The 14,262-nt window shown below is 40.2% G+C and overlaps 1 protein-coding gene across 1 annotated transcript in view; it reads right to left on the bottom strand.

The window, feature by feature from the left end:
- The window catches only part of camk1da (calcium/calmodulin-dependent protein kinase 1Da), a 69,264-nt gene that overhangs the window by 19,197 nt on the left and 35,805 nt on the right, over positions 1 to 14,262 (bottom strand). The window contains exons 3-4 of the mRNA XM_030440033.1: positions 13,540 to 13,614; positions 6 to 144 (exon numbers count right to left, since the gene is read on the bottom strand). Coding sequence (XP_030295893.1) covers positions 6 to 144; positions 13,540 to 13,614 — 214 coding nt within the window. The remainder of the gene's footprint in view (positions 1 to 5; positions 145 to 13,539; positions 13,615 to 14,262) is intronic.

The following is a 14,262-nucleotide window of genomic DNA, read 5'->3' as shown; positions in this document are numbered from 1 at the left end:
GGTACCTTCAGGTCTCGGTGGACGATGCCCATCTTGTGCAGGTAGTTCACAGCGTCCAGGACTTGTCGGATTAGCGTGCTCGCGTCCTTCTCCGTGTAAAACCCTTTCTCCACGATGCGGTCAAACAGCTCGCCGCCGGACACCCTGCAGGATGTGAAAGATTGTGCGTGTCAGTACGTTTGTTAAAAGCATTAACATGCATACACACAGTGTGTCGCACACACATGGCAGTAACCCGTAACAGGCTGAGGGGTGCTGGGTTGAGATTTCTGGTAATTTATGGGCTGTAGATGTTTCCAGCCAAGAGAGTCTGGAAGCTGTGAGCCATGTGCGAACTCGCACACACACTTATACACACAGAACACTCATATACCCTGCAGCCTTTACCATACCTTGTAACATGTTCGCTTTATTTTTGAAAGTGTGATAAAGCTCGCAAAATACATCCTCATGTATTCCTAGAAAGTGTTTCCTTCTCCTTTCATCATTCAAACTGATTCTTAGTGGATTTTAAAGATTTCCTGATTTCTCTCAGTTTCATGTGCACCTCCCAAAATGTATTGGGATTACAATAACCGCAGTAACAGTTTAACTAAAGAACCAAAGTGGAGTGCTGGGAGAGCTTGTGTCTCTGTATGTTACAAAAATGAGAATACTTCACAGGTTTTCAGTGCAGATGATTAAAAATCTCGACAGATTTAAGTTCATGTCTGTCTCTTCATGTCCTCATCTTTAAACGTGTTGATTGGATTTGGTATTGGAAATGAAAGAAATTCTATTTTCATCTCAGCAGGGCAATTTTGAGAAACTGGGCCTTTTTTGCAGCTTCTTTGAGAGATTTGGTGCTGGGAAAAAAAACCCCACCTGAATTTATGGTCCATTTGAAATGTAAAATCTGTTCTTCAAAAGCTCCTGTCAAAATATGTTGACACATTTTCAGTGTAGCTCCAACTAAGCAGACAGAATGAAACACATCCAAGTTGCAAAAAAAAGAAGAAAGTCACATTCGACCCGAGAAAAACACTTCAAGACGTTCATCTGCAATTTCTCCCCCTCTGGCAAGATTCTTTTAATATCAAGTTTAATGCTTTATGACTCAACACCACATGAAATGACTTGTTCAGGTAGATACAGTAAGTACAGTTCATGTGGGAACTGGTTCATCATCTGTTGTGCAGACACACAGCTCCCTCTGCTGGAGTTTCACTTCTGCCTTTACCTCGCAACATCATCCCATTTACATGTTAGCGTGTGCTGTTTGAAATGCAAATTGGAGCAAAAAGTGTCACCATAAGTAAGCAGCATGTTAGCAGTAACTGCAGCAGCACAGCAGCAGTAAGTGTAGTGGTAGTAATAACCAACCAACCTTGTAGTTTTCCCTATAAACTGCGCGTTCAAACTTTGTGCTTTAAAGTATAATGAAAGACACACACAGGCATCTGCACGCAAGCGCTTACATGCACAGACACACACAGGCATGCACAAAGGCAAGCACGTGCAAGCACACGCACACACACGGCCGCGCGGCGTATCCGTGGGGCGTCGTCACGGCGACAGAGCAGATTAGAGCCTGCTGAAGTTAAACTCTAATGAAGTTTCGGGAAAAAAGAGATCCGAATTAATTGCTAATCCTCTCTCTCTCTTCAAAGAGGGCAGCGACTCGCCGGGTTTTCAGAGGCAGTCATGTCTGGTAATGACAAGAAAAAGGCTAAACGCACATGCACACACGCACACATATGCATGAGATCAGCCACCAGGCTGCACAGTTGCGTAAACGTTTGCGTAAGGAGACCATGGCAATCAGACAGGAGCACCCACACAAGAACACACGGGGGACACACAAACACACGCACGCAAGCACAGATACACAGATGCGAAGGCGGGACCACATACACACACACACACACACACACACACACACAGGGACAAAAGCGTTTTTAAAGAAAACGCGAACGCACAAAAACAAGCACAACAAACATAGATACAGGCAAGGTCACACACATCAAAGGTAAAAACACAGTACACACGCAATTAACACAATGTCCCACACACACACAGCCTGAAGAATCGTCAAATTATGACTGTTTTGCTTTTCTCATCTGATACTTAAAAGACCTCAAAACATCCCACAGTTAGGAGGTCGAAGGTCACCTTGACAATTTATTAATGTCCCAGGCTGTGTCAAAAATCACTCCCTCTTTACTATGGAGCACTCCGTTTACTGTCCACCATGTCATTTGAGTGTAAAACGTAAGCTGTATATTGTGCCATTAAAAAATTCACAATAGAGCCAAAGTAGTGTTTATGGTACGTACGTACACTCTGAGGCCTAGTGCATAGCTTTACGAATGCGTTTTTATCCACACACACAAACTGACATTTTAGGTCACTGAAAACTAACCAAAGTTTTTAAGTGTTAACGTTTAGACAGGCAAAACAGAGTTTTGATGTGTCGTTATCTTCTTTATTCAAGTGACGATGGTTAAATCCTCCCTGGATGAGGAAACTCATCTCGTCTCAGAGGGGTATGGCTCTAGGAGAAGAGCTAGGATGTCATCAACTTGGACTGAAGGACTCCACATCCACATTTTCTTGAGCCGTGCTAACTTTACAATCCAGTGTGATATTGAGGGATAACTCAACCATGCCATCCCTCCACACATATGATTCCCCTCTTCCTCATGCGCCCTACTGTTAATAGCTTTTTTTACAGGCTTCTAACTGGCCAACGTGGCTTTTGGGTTTATATCACCCAATTGATTTTTTGTGTATTTTCATATGGATGGCATTTATTTTCCTTAAACAGTGCTTGTGTGGACAATATTTAAGATTTGTTTTAAGAATCACCTTTGTACGTGGCATGATTTTCTGCTAACAATCCCAAAATTCAGATGCAGATAAGACAATGACCTCAGTGACAACAATGATAACAAAGTGTCTGATAACCTAATTAACAGGTCACTATAGAGCAAACTACAGGTGGTGACTGAGTGAACCAGGGTACTATTTCAGACACAGCTCCAATCTACGTACAATCTGGAATGCACATGCAGTCAGGAGACACAAATGTTCATGGTGATCATAGTATCTTTCACAGGTATTTCAACTTTTTTAGCAGATTAAACCTCTTCTGAGCACTGTGTGGGTGCGCACTGTGCTTTCAGTAGCTAGGCTGCAGGGCTGACCAACACAGCGATGGTCTGTACCGGTCGGGTTTCAATTTGGCACCTGCAGCTGATGCCGACCTGAGCTGACAGTACTGCGCAGCACATCAACAAAATGCAATGCAGGGCTGCTCAAGTCAACAAAATTGCATTATGGCCGAGCGCAGTAGACAAATGGCAGAAGCTGCAATGTTTTGATAAAGGTAAAAATGTGTGACAAAACAGCATTATAATGAAGAACTGCAGTGCTGCAGAGACGCTCTGGCCTGCAGGTCGTGTTCCACAGATGTAAGAAGACCACATCAGATAACACATCATCATACTTTTTTTTAGGTTTGTCAGTGAAAATGTAAATCGTGATGAAAAGAATGGTATTAACTCACTACTTGTGAATCATAACACATTGGCAGTATGTGTCAAAATAATCACATCACGATTTTTTGAACGTGTACCCACCAAAATCATTAAAATTTGGTCTAAATAAACATATTTCACTTGACTTGGCTAAACTGAAATGGAGAAGGTGCTGTCTCCACCAGCACTTTAAATCTCTGTGAAGGTGAAATAAAAGTCTGCCACATCTGCCGCTCATCAGCTGGTAGAGATCAACATCGTACCTGCAGCCTCATATGTCACGGCTACAGCTGTGACTCTAGCTTTCCCTCATGTTTCCCTGTGTTCCCCTTCCTCAGAGTCTCTTGTGTTTTCCCTGTGTTACATGTGATGTGGGTGTTGTGCTCCTTCCCTCTCTCCCCCCGGCTGCTGGCTCCCTGCTGATTGTGCCCACCGTCCTTCAATCAAGCTCATCGCGCCTCAGAGTATCCACCCCGGCTCCTCATCTCAGCTCCTGTGGTGGTTAATGCTTCACCTCTCCCTTGTGTACCTGTGTTCTAGTGATTCAGTGATTTATATTTCGTGACCTATTCCTGCTTTTATCTCATCTCTACTGTGCTCCCGGACTACACTCACCAGCCTGCATGCCTGCTCTCAAACCCGTCATCTACCAGCGGTCTCCAAGCTAACCACGCCATCCCCTCTCACTCATCCATCCTGCTCCAGTCTCTCCGGCCATACCTCACCGCTTCAGCCAGCTGCCTCCCCACTCATTCCACCTCCGTTCCCTGCCACGCTAACACTGTTATTCTTACTGGTACATGAAGTTTGCTGACCTTATGTAATAGTCCTTTTTCACAGCAGACACTTTGACTTGTCATATTGCACAGGTCCTATCGAAAACTACTTGTTTTAATTGTTTACGCGACCTCAGTCTATTATTTTTTATGTTTGTCTGTTGTTTTTTAGTTTGATTTGATTGTATGCTGTTTGAGGGGGGCAATATGTAAGGATTTCAGTTAAAAACATGTAAAAAATAACTACATTTATGAATAGAGTGTGAAGAAATAAGAGTTTTGACATTATATCAAAGGCAACCATGTGTTGTGTTGCAGAGATATATTCTAAAAACTAGCATGCTAACCGGCTAGCTGTGGCCCGTCCCTTTTCATAATACCACTCCCAGCTTGCAGTTTGGATCGTTAGCTGCACGGCTAACTGACCTAACTAGCTAACGGTAGCTACAGTTAGCAACAGTTAACACTTTCTCTAGTGACATGCTGCACCCTATTTGTTTGGAGTATGAATTGGAGTCAACTGGCCAATAGTTACATATTGCACATTTCAGATAATGCTATTGTACAACAAAGGTTTATTAAACATATATTATGTGACATTCCTGCATTTTAATGTTTAAAAAAGAGGAGACCTTTGGTTTATTGAAGTTATGTTGAGTTTCATTTGGTTGCCTGTCACTAGAACATCTTGGAGACAGAGAGTGGGAAAGTGAGTTGACGTGATATAAGACAATGTGAATAAAACTTCAATACATTACGTCGTCTGTGAACATTTTCGTCAGCAATGGTGTTTGTTTAACACTGAAGACAACAACCCTCATTATCCCACGCTACTGAATAAATGAAAATCATTAATGATGGCTTTGTTCTACTCAAGTGTCCAAGTAAATCACGACAGTGAGCCAGCATGCACAATAACAAGACCTCGGAGCTGAGGCAGATAAATGAGATTCGGCAATCAGTAATCTAACTTTTTTCTAAAACAGACACACGCACGATTACATGATCGTGTACTGTATGTTATGACAAAAGGAAATGTTACGTGACGTAAGAGGAAGAGCTAAGTTGACAAAAGCAGACCTGCAATCTAAAATTAATAAAAAAGAATTATAATGATAACAAAGATCTCATCATCGCTCATCATCAAATAATTCTCATCGATTGAAGGTTTCTTAAAGCACAAAAATGTTTCTGAAGTAGAGTCAACTGTTCTCCAACTACTGATAGATGATATGCAGTTCTGGAAGTTTTTCCATTTCATCTGTTGCGACACTCCTCTTCCTTCTTCCCTTTCATCATCCCTTCATCCATCTCTCCACTGACCCAGGCTGTCGTATCATTCTCTCGAGGCGATGGCGGCGCATTATTGCTGACAGGAGGTCTTATTTCCGAGCATGTGTGTATGTGTGATACATGCTGTTCACACAGCAGGGCGAACAGCCATTACAGTCTCAGGACCTGACAAACTAATCACAGTGGAGAGTCGGAAGTCTAACCAAAGGCTGCACTGACACCTCCGGTTAGCTTCTCCGGTCCAGTCGATCTTTGTTTACACAAACACTTGAATCAGCTTAAGGCAACACTGTGGAAACTCTGAAGTAAACTCTATAATCACAATAATTACATTAAACTCCTAATTTGTGTAAACATAAATTGACTAATACAGACACTTATTAAGCAACAGATCAATTAAACTCTTATCTAGGCCGTTCTTGCATTCATTCCCGGGTTGTTCTGGTTCACTGGCAGTCTGTCCACACTAATTAATCTCCCTTTCTGTTAGTCCATCGCACCTCGAGCAGAGTGCCAGAAAGGTCTTAAATCAAAGGTAAGGAAATAAATTCCTGTATATAACTCAACGGAAATTAAAGGTTTGCAAACACTGCTTATGTTTTTAAGTCACAACCACCAACGAGGTGAAAGTTCATTATGCAAGCTCAGAATGTTCTTCTCTGTTATTTTATGTATCAGTGATGTCTACTTTGTTGCCACCTACTAGCCGGGCATGCAAGTTTCTCTTTGTAGGTTGTGTGGACAGGATTTTTTTTTTTAAACAGAGGGGAAAATACCTGTTTAGAAAAATATCCATACTAGTGTGGACAAGGCCTAAAAAACAATAAAATAAAAAAAGACTAAAAAGACTAAAAGCATATACAGCAGATCAAATTGAATAATAATTCACTGGGCGATGTAATTAGCGTTGGAGCTAAGCTAATGGTAAACACATTCTCTGAGACAGAACTCGACCAAATAAAATAAAATAAAATATTAATATTATCGGAAATTATCAGTTCATTGCACTGATTTTCAAAGGAATGGGAAGTATTCTCATGTAATGAGTTGTGTCAGACACAACTCCATACAAATTTGCCAGAAACTCTTGTTAAATGATGAAACATTATGATTATATTATCATGACACGATTGCACCAAGTACACATATACACTCAGCCTGCATACATTTACTGAGTCTTATAAGTAAAACACTGCAAGATTCAGATGAATTGCTGGCTATGATCAAACCTTTTCTTTGAATGAAGATGCAAACAAAGATCACAGTTACTTAAAATGATACCGCTTGTCTGCTCATTGGCAACATATCCTGTCTGAGGTTTACTGACGGCCACTTCACAGTCAGACGCTGTGCACTTTCACTTTTCTCTCTATATTACAAGCATTTTTATATTTTCTAATACACAATTCACAAGACAAACGTCAATATAAGGCCCACATTGCACTCTGTTGCATCGATTTTCATAGCAGCCCGGACTGATTGCCTCCCTGCGGTCGAGGTTACGTAAGACAAGCTGTGGTGAATGGGAACGAAGGAAACTGTCAGACTGCATCGATCTGCCACACTGCAATTACACAGAAAATATTCATAACTCCTTGTTCCTCAATGAGATTGATGAAAAAAACCCCAAAAACCCTGACATCTCAATAAATGACATAATTATAACAAATGAGGTTATTATTACAGTAGTGATTGGCACAATTTCATGTGGCAGAAAGCCCCACTTTAATGTTTGCTGAATCACTGCTGAAATTTGTGATTAGATGGAACAATCTGCTGTCACCACTTACAGCAAATGATGGACACAACTGCTTTATGTTTCAGCAGATCACTTGTATAGTGATGAAGCTACTGTGCAGCACCAAGGACAGATGAAAAGGGAGTCTTTACCACGCTCTCTTCTGACGCTTTTGAACTAAGTCTTCTATATTTTAACATGTTTCTCACACTGGAGCATTTTCTCTCATTCTCAGTCTGAACATAACACACACAGAATCTTAAAAAATGCAAAATACGAAATAATTTAAATCACAAAGGTAGAGGGCTCTGTATAATGCTTTAGATGATCAATAAGCTCAAGATATGTATAAAAAATAAATTACTGCTTGATTAAAGCTGCGTTAATCGTTTTTTTTTTTTTTGACAATTTTATAACTTTATAAGGTTGTTAATGAGAGACGCAGAGCAACATTAGAATTACCCTGGAGCAGTATTTATATGTAAGTCTGATATTCATTCTCTATTCACCTACACAAGGCTGAAAAGCTCCTTAGAACTGAACTTATGAGTGCGGGTTTAAACCTGCATTACTTGATTTTTTTTGCCACTTTGTGTCGGAACAACATGCTATGACCAGAACAGTGATGTACGGTAGGGCTGGGTATCACCAGGTACCTCGCGATACGATACTATCACGATATTTTGCCCACGATAACGATAACATCACGATACAGCGATTCTGCGATAATCGATATATTGCAAGGAATTTCATCCACGATACATCACGATATCTGTGTCACTGAAGAAATCCAGAATTTATTGACTGCACTGAATCAATTTTTATTTTATTTGGTTGTATACCTATGTTTGAATAAAGATAAGCTGTCCTCCGAAGAGGGGTGGTGGTGGTGGGCCAAAAAAAAAAAAAAAAAAAAAGTATTTTATTTTTTTACATTTTTAAATATCGATATTTGGCACCAGTGTATCGATAACGTACCTCAAGACGAAATATCGCGATATATCGTAGTATCGATATTTTGGCACACCCCTTATGTACGGTGAACGTGTTAGCAATCAGTTGATATATTGTTTCTGTTTAGGCCTAATAGAGCCTCCACTCTGGTGCATTTCTTGAAACAGTTTTATCCTCAAATTGTGAAATAGAAAGGGTTAAATCCATACTGATAAAAATCCATCTATTCTGTCTTTTTATGTTTTGCGACATTTCACACAAAATTCACAATAAAGCTCTTGACCCGATAATGCAACCTGCTGGCCAAGGTCATCTTTAAAATGTTATAACCCTGGTGGTACTTTAACCCTGTAACTATGGCAACAGACCCGTATTTCATGAACAGATGGTAGCGGGGGGGGGGGGGGGGGAGATCGGAAGTAAGGAAAAACGTAAGTGAGCAGGCAAAAGGCAAGAGGTGAGGGTGGTGGAAATAAGGTGTCAGAAGAGAGGAGAGGAGGTATGAAATGAAAGAAGAGGAGAGCAGATGGTGTTAGACAGGAGAGGAAACAGATGCGAGGGTAGAGTGAGGTGTACAGGAGGTCGAAGAAGCGGAGGTAGGGTCTTTTTTGATATAGTCTGTGTCGATCCTTTTTTAAGCATTAAAGCATTTTGCGTTGCTAAAATCAATTTAATTAATCTATCAGAATTACTGGCATCAAAAGCACTGTGACAGCAGTAAACCGGAACTGCAGGTTTGGCTGTAAAAACCTCTCGGGATGATGAATTATTGACTGTGTGATATAAAGTATAGCAGAAACAGCAATAGGGAGCTCAATTGCTGCCCATAAACCGAGTAAGGCTGTTACATTTTAAATCAATACCAGCAAGTAATATTTCAGTAAAGCCTCCAGTCAAAGCGATGAGATCCATTTAAAAAAATGTGTAATGTGTATTTTTGGCAGTAATCCCATTATCATTCAAATGTCAATGGGGTTATTTTTCTCTCATAGAGTGCAATTAGTAGCCTTAATGCCCATAGAATAATTATTTATACGAAAAAAGAATAGCTGTCTTAAACATACAATGATTTAAGGGTGAGGTAAAGACTGAACAGGGATTATCACTTCCTTCTCATGAAACCAACAATAGTAAATGTAACCAACAGACGGTTGCAGCTTGCCAGGAAACATACACATGCTCAGTTAACTGGTTTATTCACTACAACAGGAAACTCAGATCAAAAGGTTGACATTGTAGTCAAATAGCTTAATCTGCGTAAGACCTCTGACTGAAGTCTGGCCAGTGGAGGGATTTCAGATGATGTAACATTTCTCAGCAGACATGTTGGAGGAACTCCAGCTCTGCGAAAGGCTGAAAGTGGTTTCTTGACTTATCATTCAAGTGAAAGGAAGTGGACAGACGTGATCAATGTATGTGCTCAATGTGAGTGGAAAGTGACCATCTTTCATTATTATGTCAGCTATTTAGCTAGCTGGGGACTATAGCGCTAAAGACATTTAACCCTCCATTGACAATAACAATGTAAGTAAGGCTTTAAGAACTTCATCAACATGGTCAGGTGTTTAATTAGCTAGTTGGAAAAGTTGTCCTTGTAGATAACTGATATTTTTTTCCACTGTCTTTATGCCCAGTTGACAGACTGTGACAGGCTGGAGGTTGAGGAAACAGACATGAGAGGGGAAGGCAGGTAGGGAGGGGTTTTATGTTCTAGTTTTGACTCATTTTTATAACGGAAATTACATTTTTGTTATTACAGAGAAAGTGAAGTACAGAAAAAGGTACCTCTGAATACTGGTACCAAATTCCAGGCTTAAATGTGGACTGTAACCCTGACCTCTATTTGTTTTGCTGTTTCAGTACATTTTAGCATTTAGCATTATCTCTAAATTACCACTTGCTCCCACAGTGACTGGTGTTAAGTAAAAGTTGCTTTAAAGAAGAATGGATTTAACCTTTTTTGTTTTGCTTTTGGTTGACCACAGCTCTGCTACAAATAATTATGTTTTCATGTGAGGTAATACTATCACCCCTAAAGCATATATCAACAGGGACATAGTGTACCTAAGGCCTTAAGCCTTACAGTGCATCTACAGCAGACACAAGGCAGTTGTTTTTTCTTTTTTTAGATGAGTGTGTTTGGCCTTGACTGAAAATGTCACAATGCACCAATCTGCCTGCTGCTGAAGTACCATTAAATATCAGTGTTGTCAGCTGCAACGACCATTATCAGATGAGGTCTGACTTAACTATGTCACAGTGACCTATTTAGGGGCCAAAACCTATTACCAAGAATGTCACTACTGTACCACAGCTCCACAACAACCTATTTACTGTAAGCTACAGTAGATCTCTGTTTTTAGCACTTTGCCACTAACACTGACACGTTTGCCAGTTTTCCTCCACGGTTGTTACTATTCAATTTGCGACACGCTGTAAGCCTCTACAGACTGTGACTGTTAATTGTCTGCTCAGCTATTGCTCTGAAGTCCCTGTTGTTTGTCCTTAAAACACATTCCGCAGTGTTTGCTGTAAAGCCTTAAGTTTACTGGTCCAGTTAGTTAAAATAGTTAAGAAACTCAGTACAAATGTAAATCCTAACTCATGCTAAAATCTGCAACTTTTAACAATCATCCAAGTTACAGTCAAACAGACAAAAAACACAAATCAAAAGTGTCCTGTTGGATGAACATCAGTGGAAAGTTCATAGTTTAGTTTTTTATAAACAGGTGCAGTAGTAGAATTTTTAAAAATCTTAACCAGGATTTGTAAATATTTCACAATAAATGTTAAATCAACTTTCTGCATGCTGGTGCCTTTTATATTTTCACCCCTGCCCCTCAAACATCCTGAGTCCGCCACTGACCTTTAGAACTGGATCACAGAAAATGTGATTCATCAGTTCAATAACATTAGCTGTAACTGCAGAAGTCAAACAGGTTTTTCTTAATCTTAATATTTAATGGCAATTATATAATTTGAAGCTTTAAATTAAGCAACTAAATGGATTATTATCTACAGATATTTTAGATAGATCATTTCAGTAATTATTGCAAAGATGTGGTATGAATGTTTGCTCTCTATCACTGACTTTTATCATTGAACTGTGATTTAGTCAATAGCTGGGTCACAGGGCTTTATGATTAGTCTATTTACATGGATACAGTGCTTGCTGTTGAGATATTTTTTCCATTTCCAAAAGCAACACAGCAGTTTGTTGGGGAATAATGCATGAGTACAAATGAAATACACAAAGCTGTAATCTCAGTGTCCTCCCTATTTAAGTATTAGGACCGGGTGCAACCACAAAATCTTATGGCTTAGCTGTTATTGTCCTTCAAACATACACTGGAGGGTTTATTCCCTGAATCCCAACTAAAATGGTTGTGGGTTTACAGTTTTACAGTTTCACAAGGGAAAACTTAGTAGTTTTGTAGTTGGAAATCGAAGGACCCAAAGAAGCGTGGTCGGATACAGATAATCCGCTGACATCAGGTTGTAAACATAGCTACTGTTGTGTAATCCTCAGCAATGACTTCCACCTGAACCCGACTGAAATGTTTCCAGTATGAGTGCCAAACTTCCAGACAAACTTCTCATCTTATGTAATCAGTGTGTAACCTTGCCGTGGAGGTTAGTAGGGCACCCATGGGTGAGCCACGGGCTGTCCTGCTTCCCTCTACAGCTGACCATCAAAGCAGAGATGCTACTGATGTAACAGAGACCTTGTAGTTGTGTGTGATGTGTTTGTGTCTGAGTGGGAGGACGGGTGGGCTTGTGTGTGTGTGTGTGTGTGTGTGTGTGTGTGTGTGTGTGTGTGTGATGTTGTCATCTCAGTAGAGCTGTCACTGAAATGAAAAGTGCGCGTGTGTTTGTGTGTGTGTATAATGATGGGTGGGTGGGCAGAAAAATAAGATTTTAATAAGTGTGAAAGAAGACAGAGATGGGTTATGATGAATGTTTGGATCGTACACAGCGTTTTATGAATAATTATGAATACAATTTTAATTTTAACAAATCTCTCCATAAACCACCAACTAATTAAATCAGATTCTAAATAGAAAATTGTACTCTTCTTCATCAGCTGAGCTCAGAAAACACTGCCACAGCTCTGATTGTCCTCTGCTACGGAGGAACAACTAAATCTCAACACACACTAAATCTAAATATACTGAGCCACACTGCTCTGCATGTTTAGTAGGAAAATGGCTGGAGGAGCACATCTTGGTCCTTATAAATAAGACAGGAAGGGAGTCTCATTTACCTCCACAAAAACCTTCACCTCCTGGTGAACCTGCTTTTTATGTTCCCAATGAGACCTACTGTGTCAGGTAGACCGCAGTATTTGAAAGTTCTGGTGGTCATACCTTAAGTGTACACGTAAACAGGATGCACAGACAGGAGAAAATTTAAAGAAAAGAGTCAAATTTCCAGGCTTCAATTTTAGAGTCTTGCTATATAATTAAATTATTACTCAAAAAGAAAATGGGAAAAAATAAAAATGGTACAAAAGCATTTCACTTGAATTAATATTAAATTCTGAACATGTAGAGCGCCCTGAAAATGTCGCTTAGGGTAGTTAATAGACCCCTGCATTAGATCAGGCCTACCTCATAAATGTCCACTGATGTTGGGTATCCGGGTAGCCTAGAGGTTAAAAGGTAGCCGCACTGATCATTTTGAGGTTCATATTTTAATCCTGGGTGTCTAATAGAAATTGTTTACATACTTGAATGTCCAAAAAACACTTCATTGCTGCAGCACCTCCATTCACCCTCTGTCTGAACGCTCCGTTTTAGTGTCTGTCTTTTTAAAGCTGCCCTGCAGAAAAGCCTGATTGCTCTGATCTGATTGGTCAGCTGTCAAAGGTCCGAGCAGGCCAAGTTAATGGTGTTTCCGCCTCAGGGCTGCCGATGTTTTTCGCAAACCACAACTGTGCTGGGGGCTGATGAAAAGTGTGACATCACAACCTTATGGGTGTCCTGACGGTACAACTTCAAGGCACAGTTTCTGAATATGGGCTGTGTACATTTCTCCGTTGGCTCAGCATTTTGATACTTTACAGTATTTATACTGCAACAAGTGCTCGCGCTTTATTATTAAAAATACATTGAAATCCCACCCTCTACATTATAGGACCTTTAAGGTGCTAACTGTGAACTACAACTTAAGGATGAGGGTCTAACTTGCATGTTTTCCCCCAAATCTTCCAAAATCCCAAGTTAAGAGAAAGAGAAAGGAACATGAAAACTGGACTCACAGCTGCATGATCAGGTAGAGGTGGTCGGGACTCTCGTAGATGTCCTCCAGCGCCACAATGTTCTCATGCTTGATCCTGCAAAGCAACAACAGACCATTAGTAAAGCTTTTTATTTCAAAGCTGCCACATGTCCTACATCACACAATGACACATTAAGAGAACTAAATGACTTTTTAATCCTAATGATTGCTGTTGGACTTTAAAAATACTTCGCCATTAAAACTCTGCCACATCAACACACATAACTCATAATCCAGAGTAATACACTGACAGTGTTTACCTTGGATAGTCCCATAATCTGGACTCCAGTATCCTGATCTTTTAACCTTAGTTCCTCAATTGACTGATCTGTCTTACCTAAGGTCCACATTACATGTCCAAATATACTTCCGCTTTTACGGGGAACAGCTACTGTCTTTCAAGTGGACAGCTACACGTGATCTTCTGCCCACTAATTTCCATTTATTCATTTTTTTGCCCAGTTGCCAGCAAACGCCATCTGCCGATGTAGATCTTGTGATATGATAAAGGTCTAGAAGAGCTTCTGAATGAACATTGAGGTGAGATCGTTACATCAACTGCTAAACTTTGACGCTAAACTTCATTTCTCAAGCAGATGGAGGCTTGTTGACATCTGAAGAAGACTGTGCAGAATGTTCAAATGCTCTACTTACATAGAAAGTAAATAATAAGTGAGATTATTCTTACTTTTTATTAGTCTTA

The sequence above is a fragment of the Sparus aurata genome, chromosome 14 (assembly GCF_900880675.1).
Source record: "Sparus aurata chromosome 14, fSpaAur1.1, whole genome shotgun sequence".
Lineage (NCBI taxonomy): Eukaryota > Metazoa > Chordata > Actinopteri > Spariformes > Sparidae > Sparus > Sparus aurata.
The sequence above is the reverse complement of the archived record's forward strand: the minus strand, read 5'-3'. Positions and strand labels throughout refer to the sequence as shown.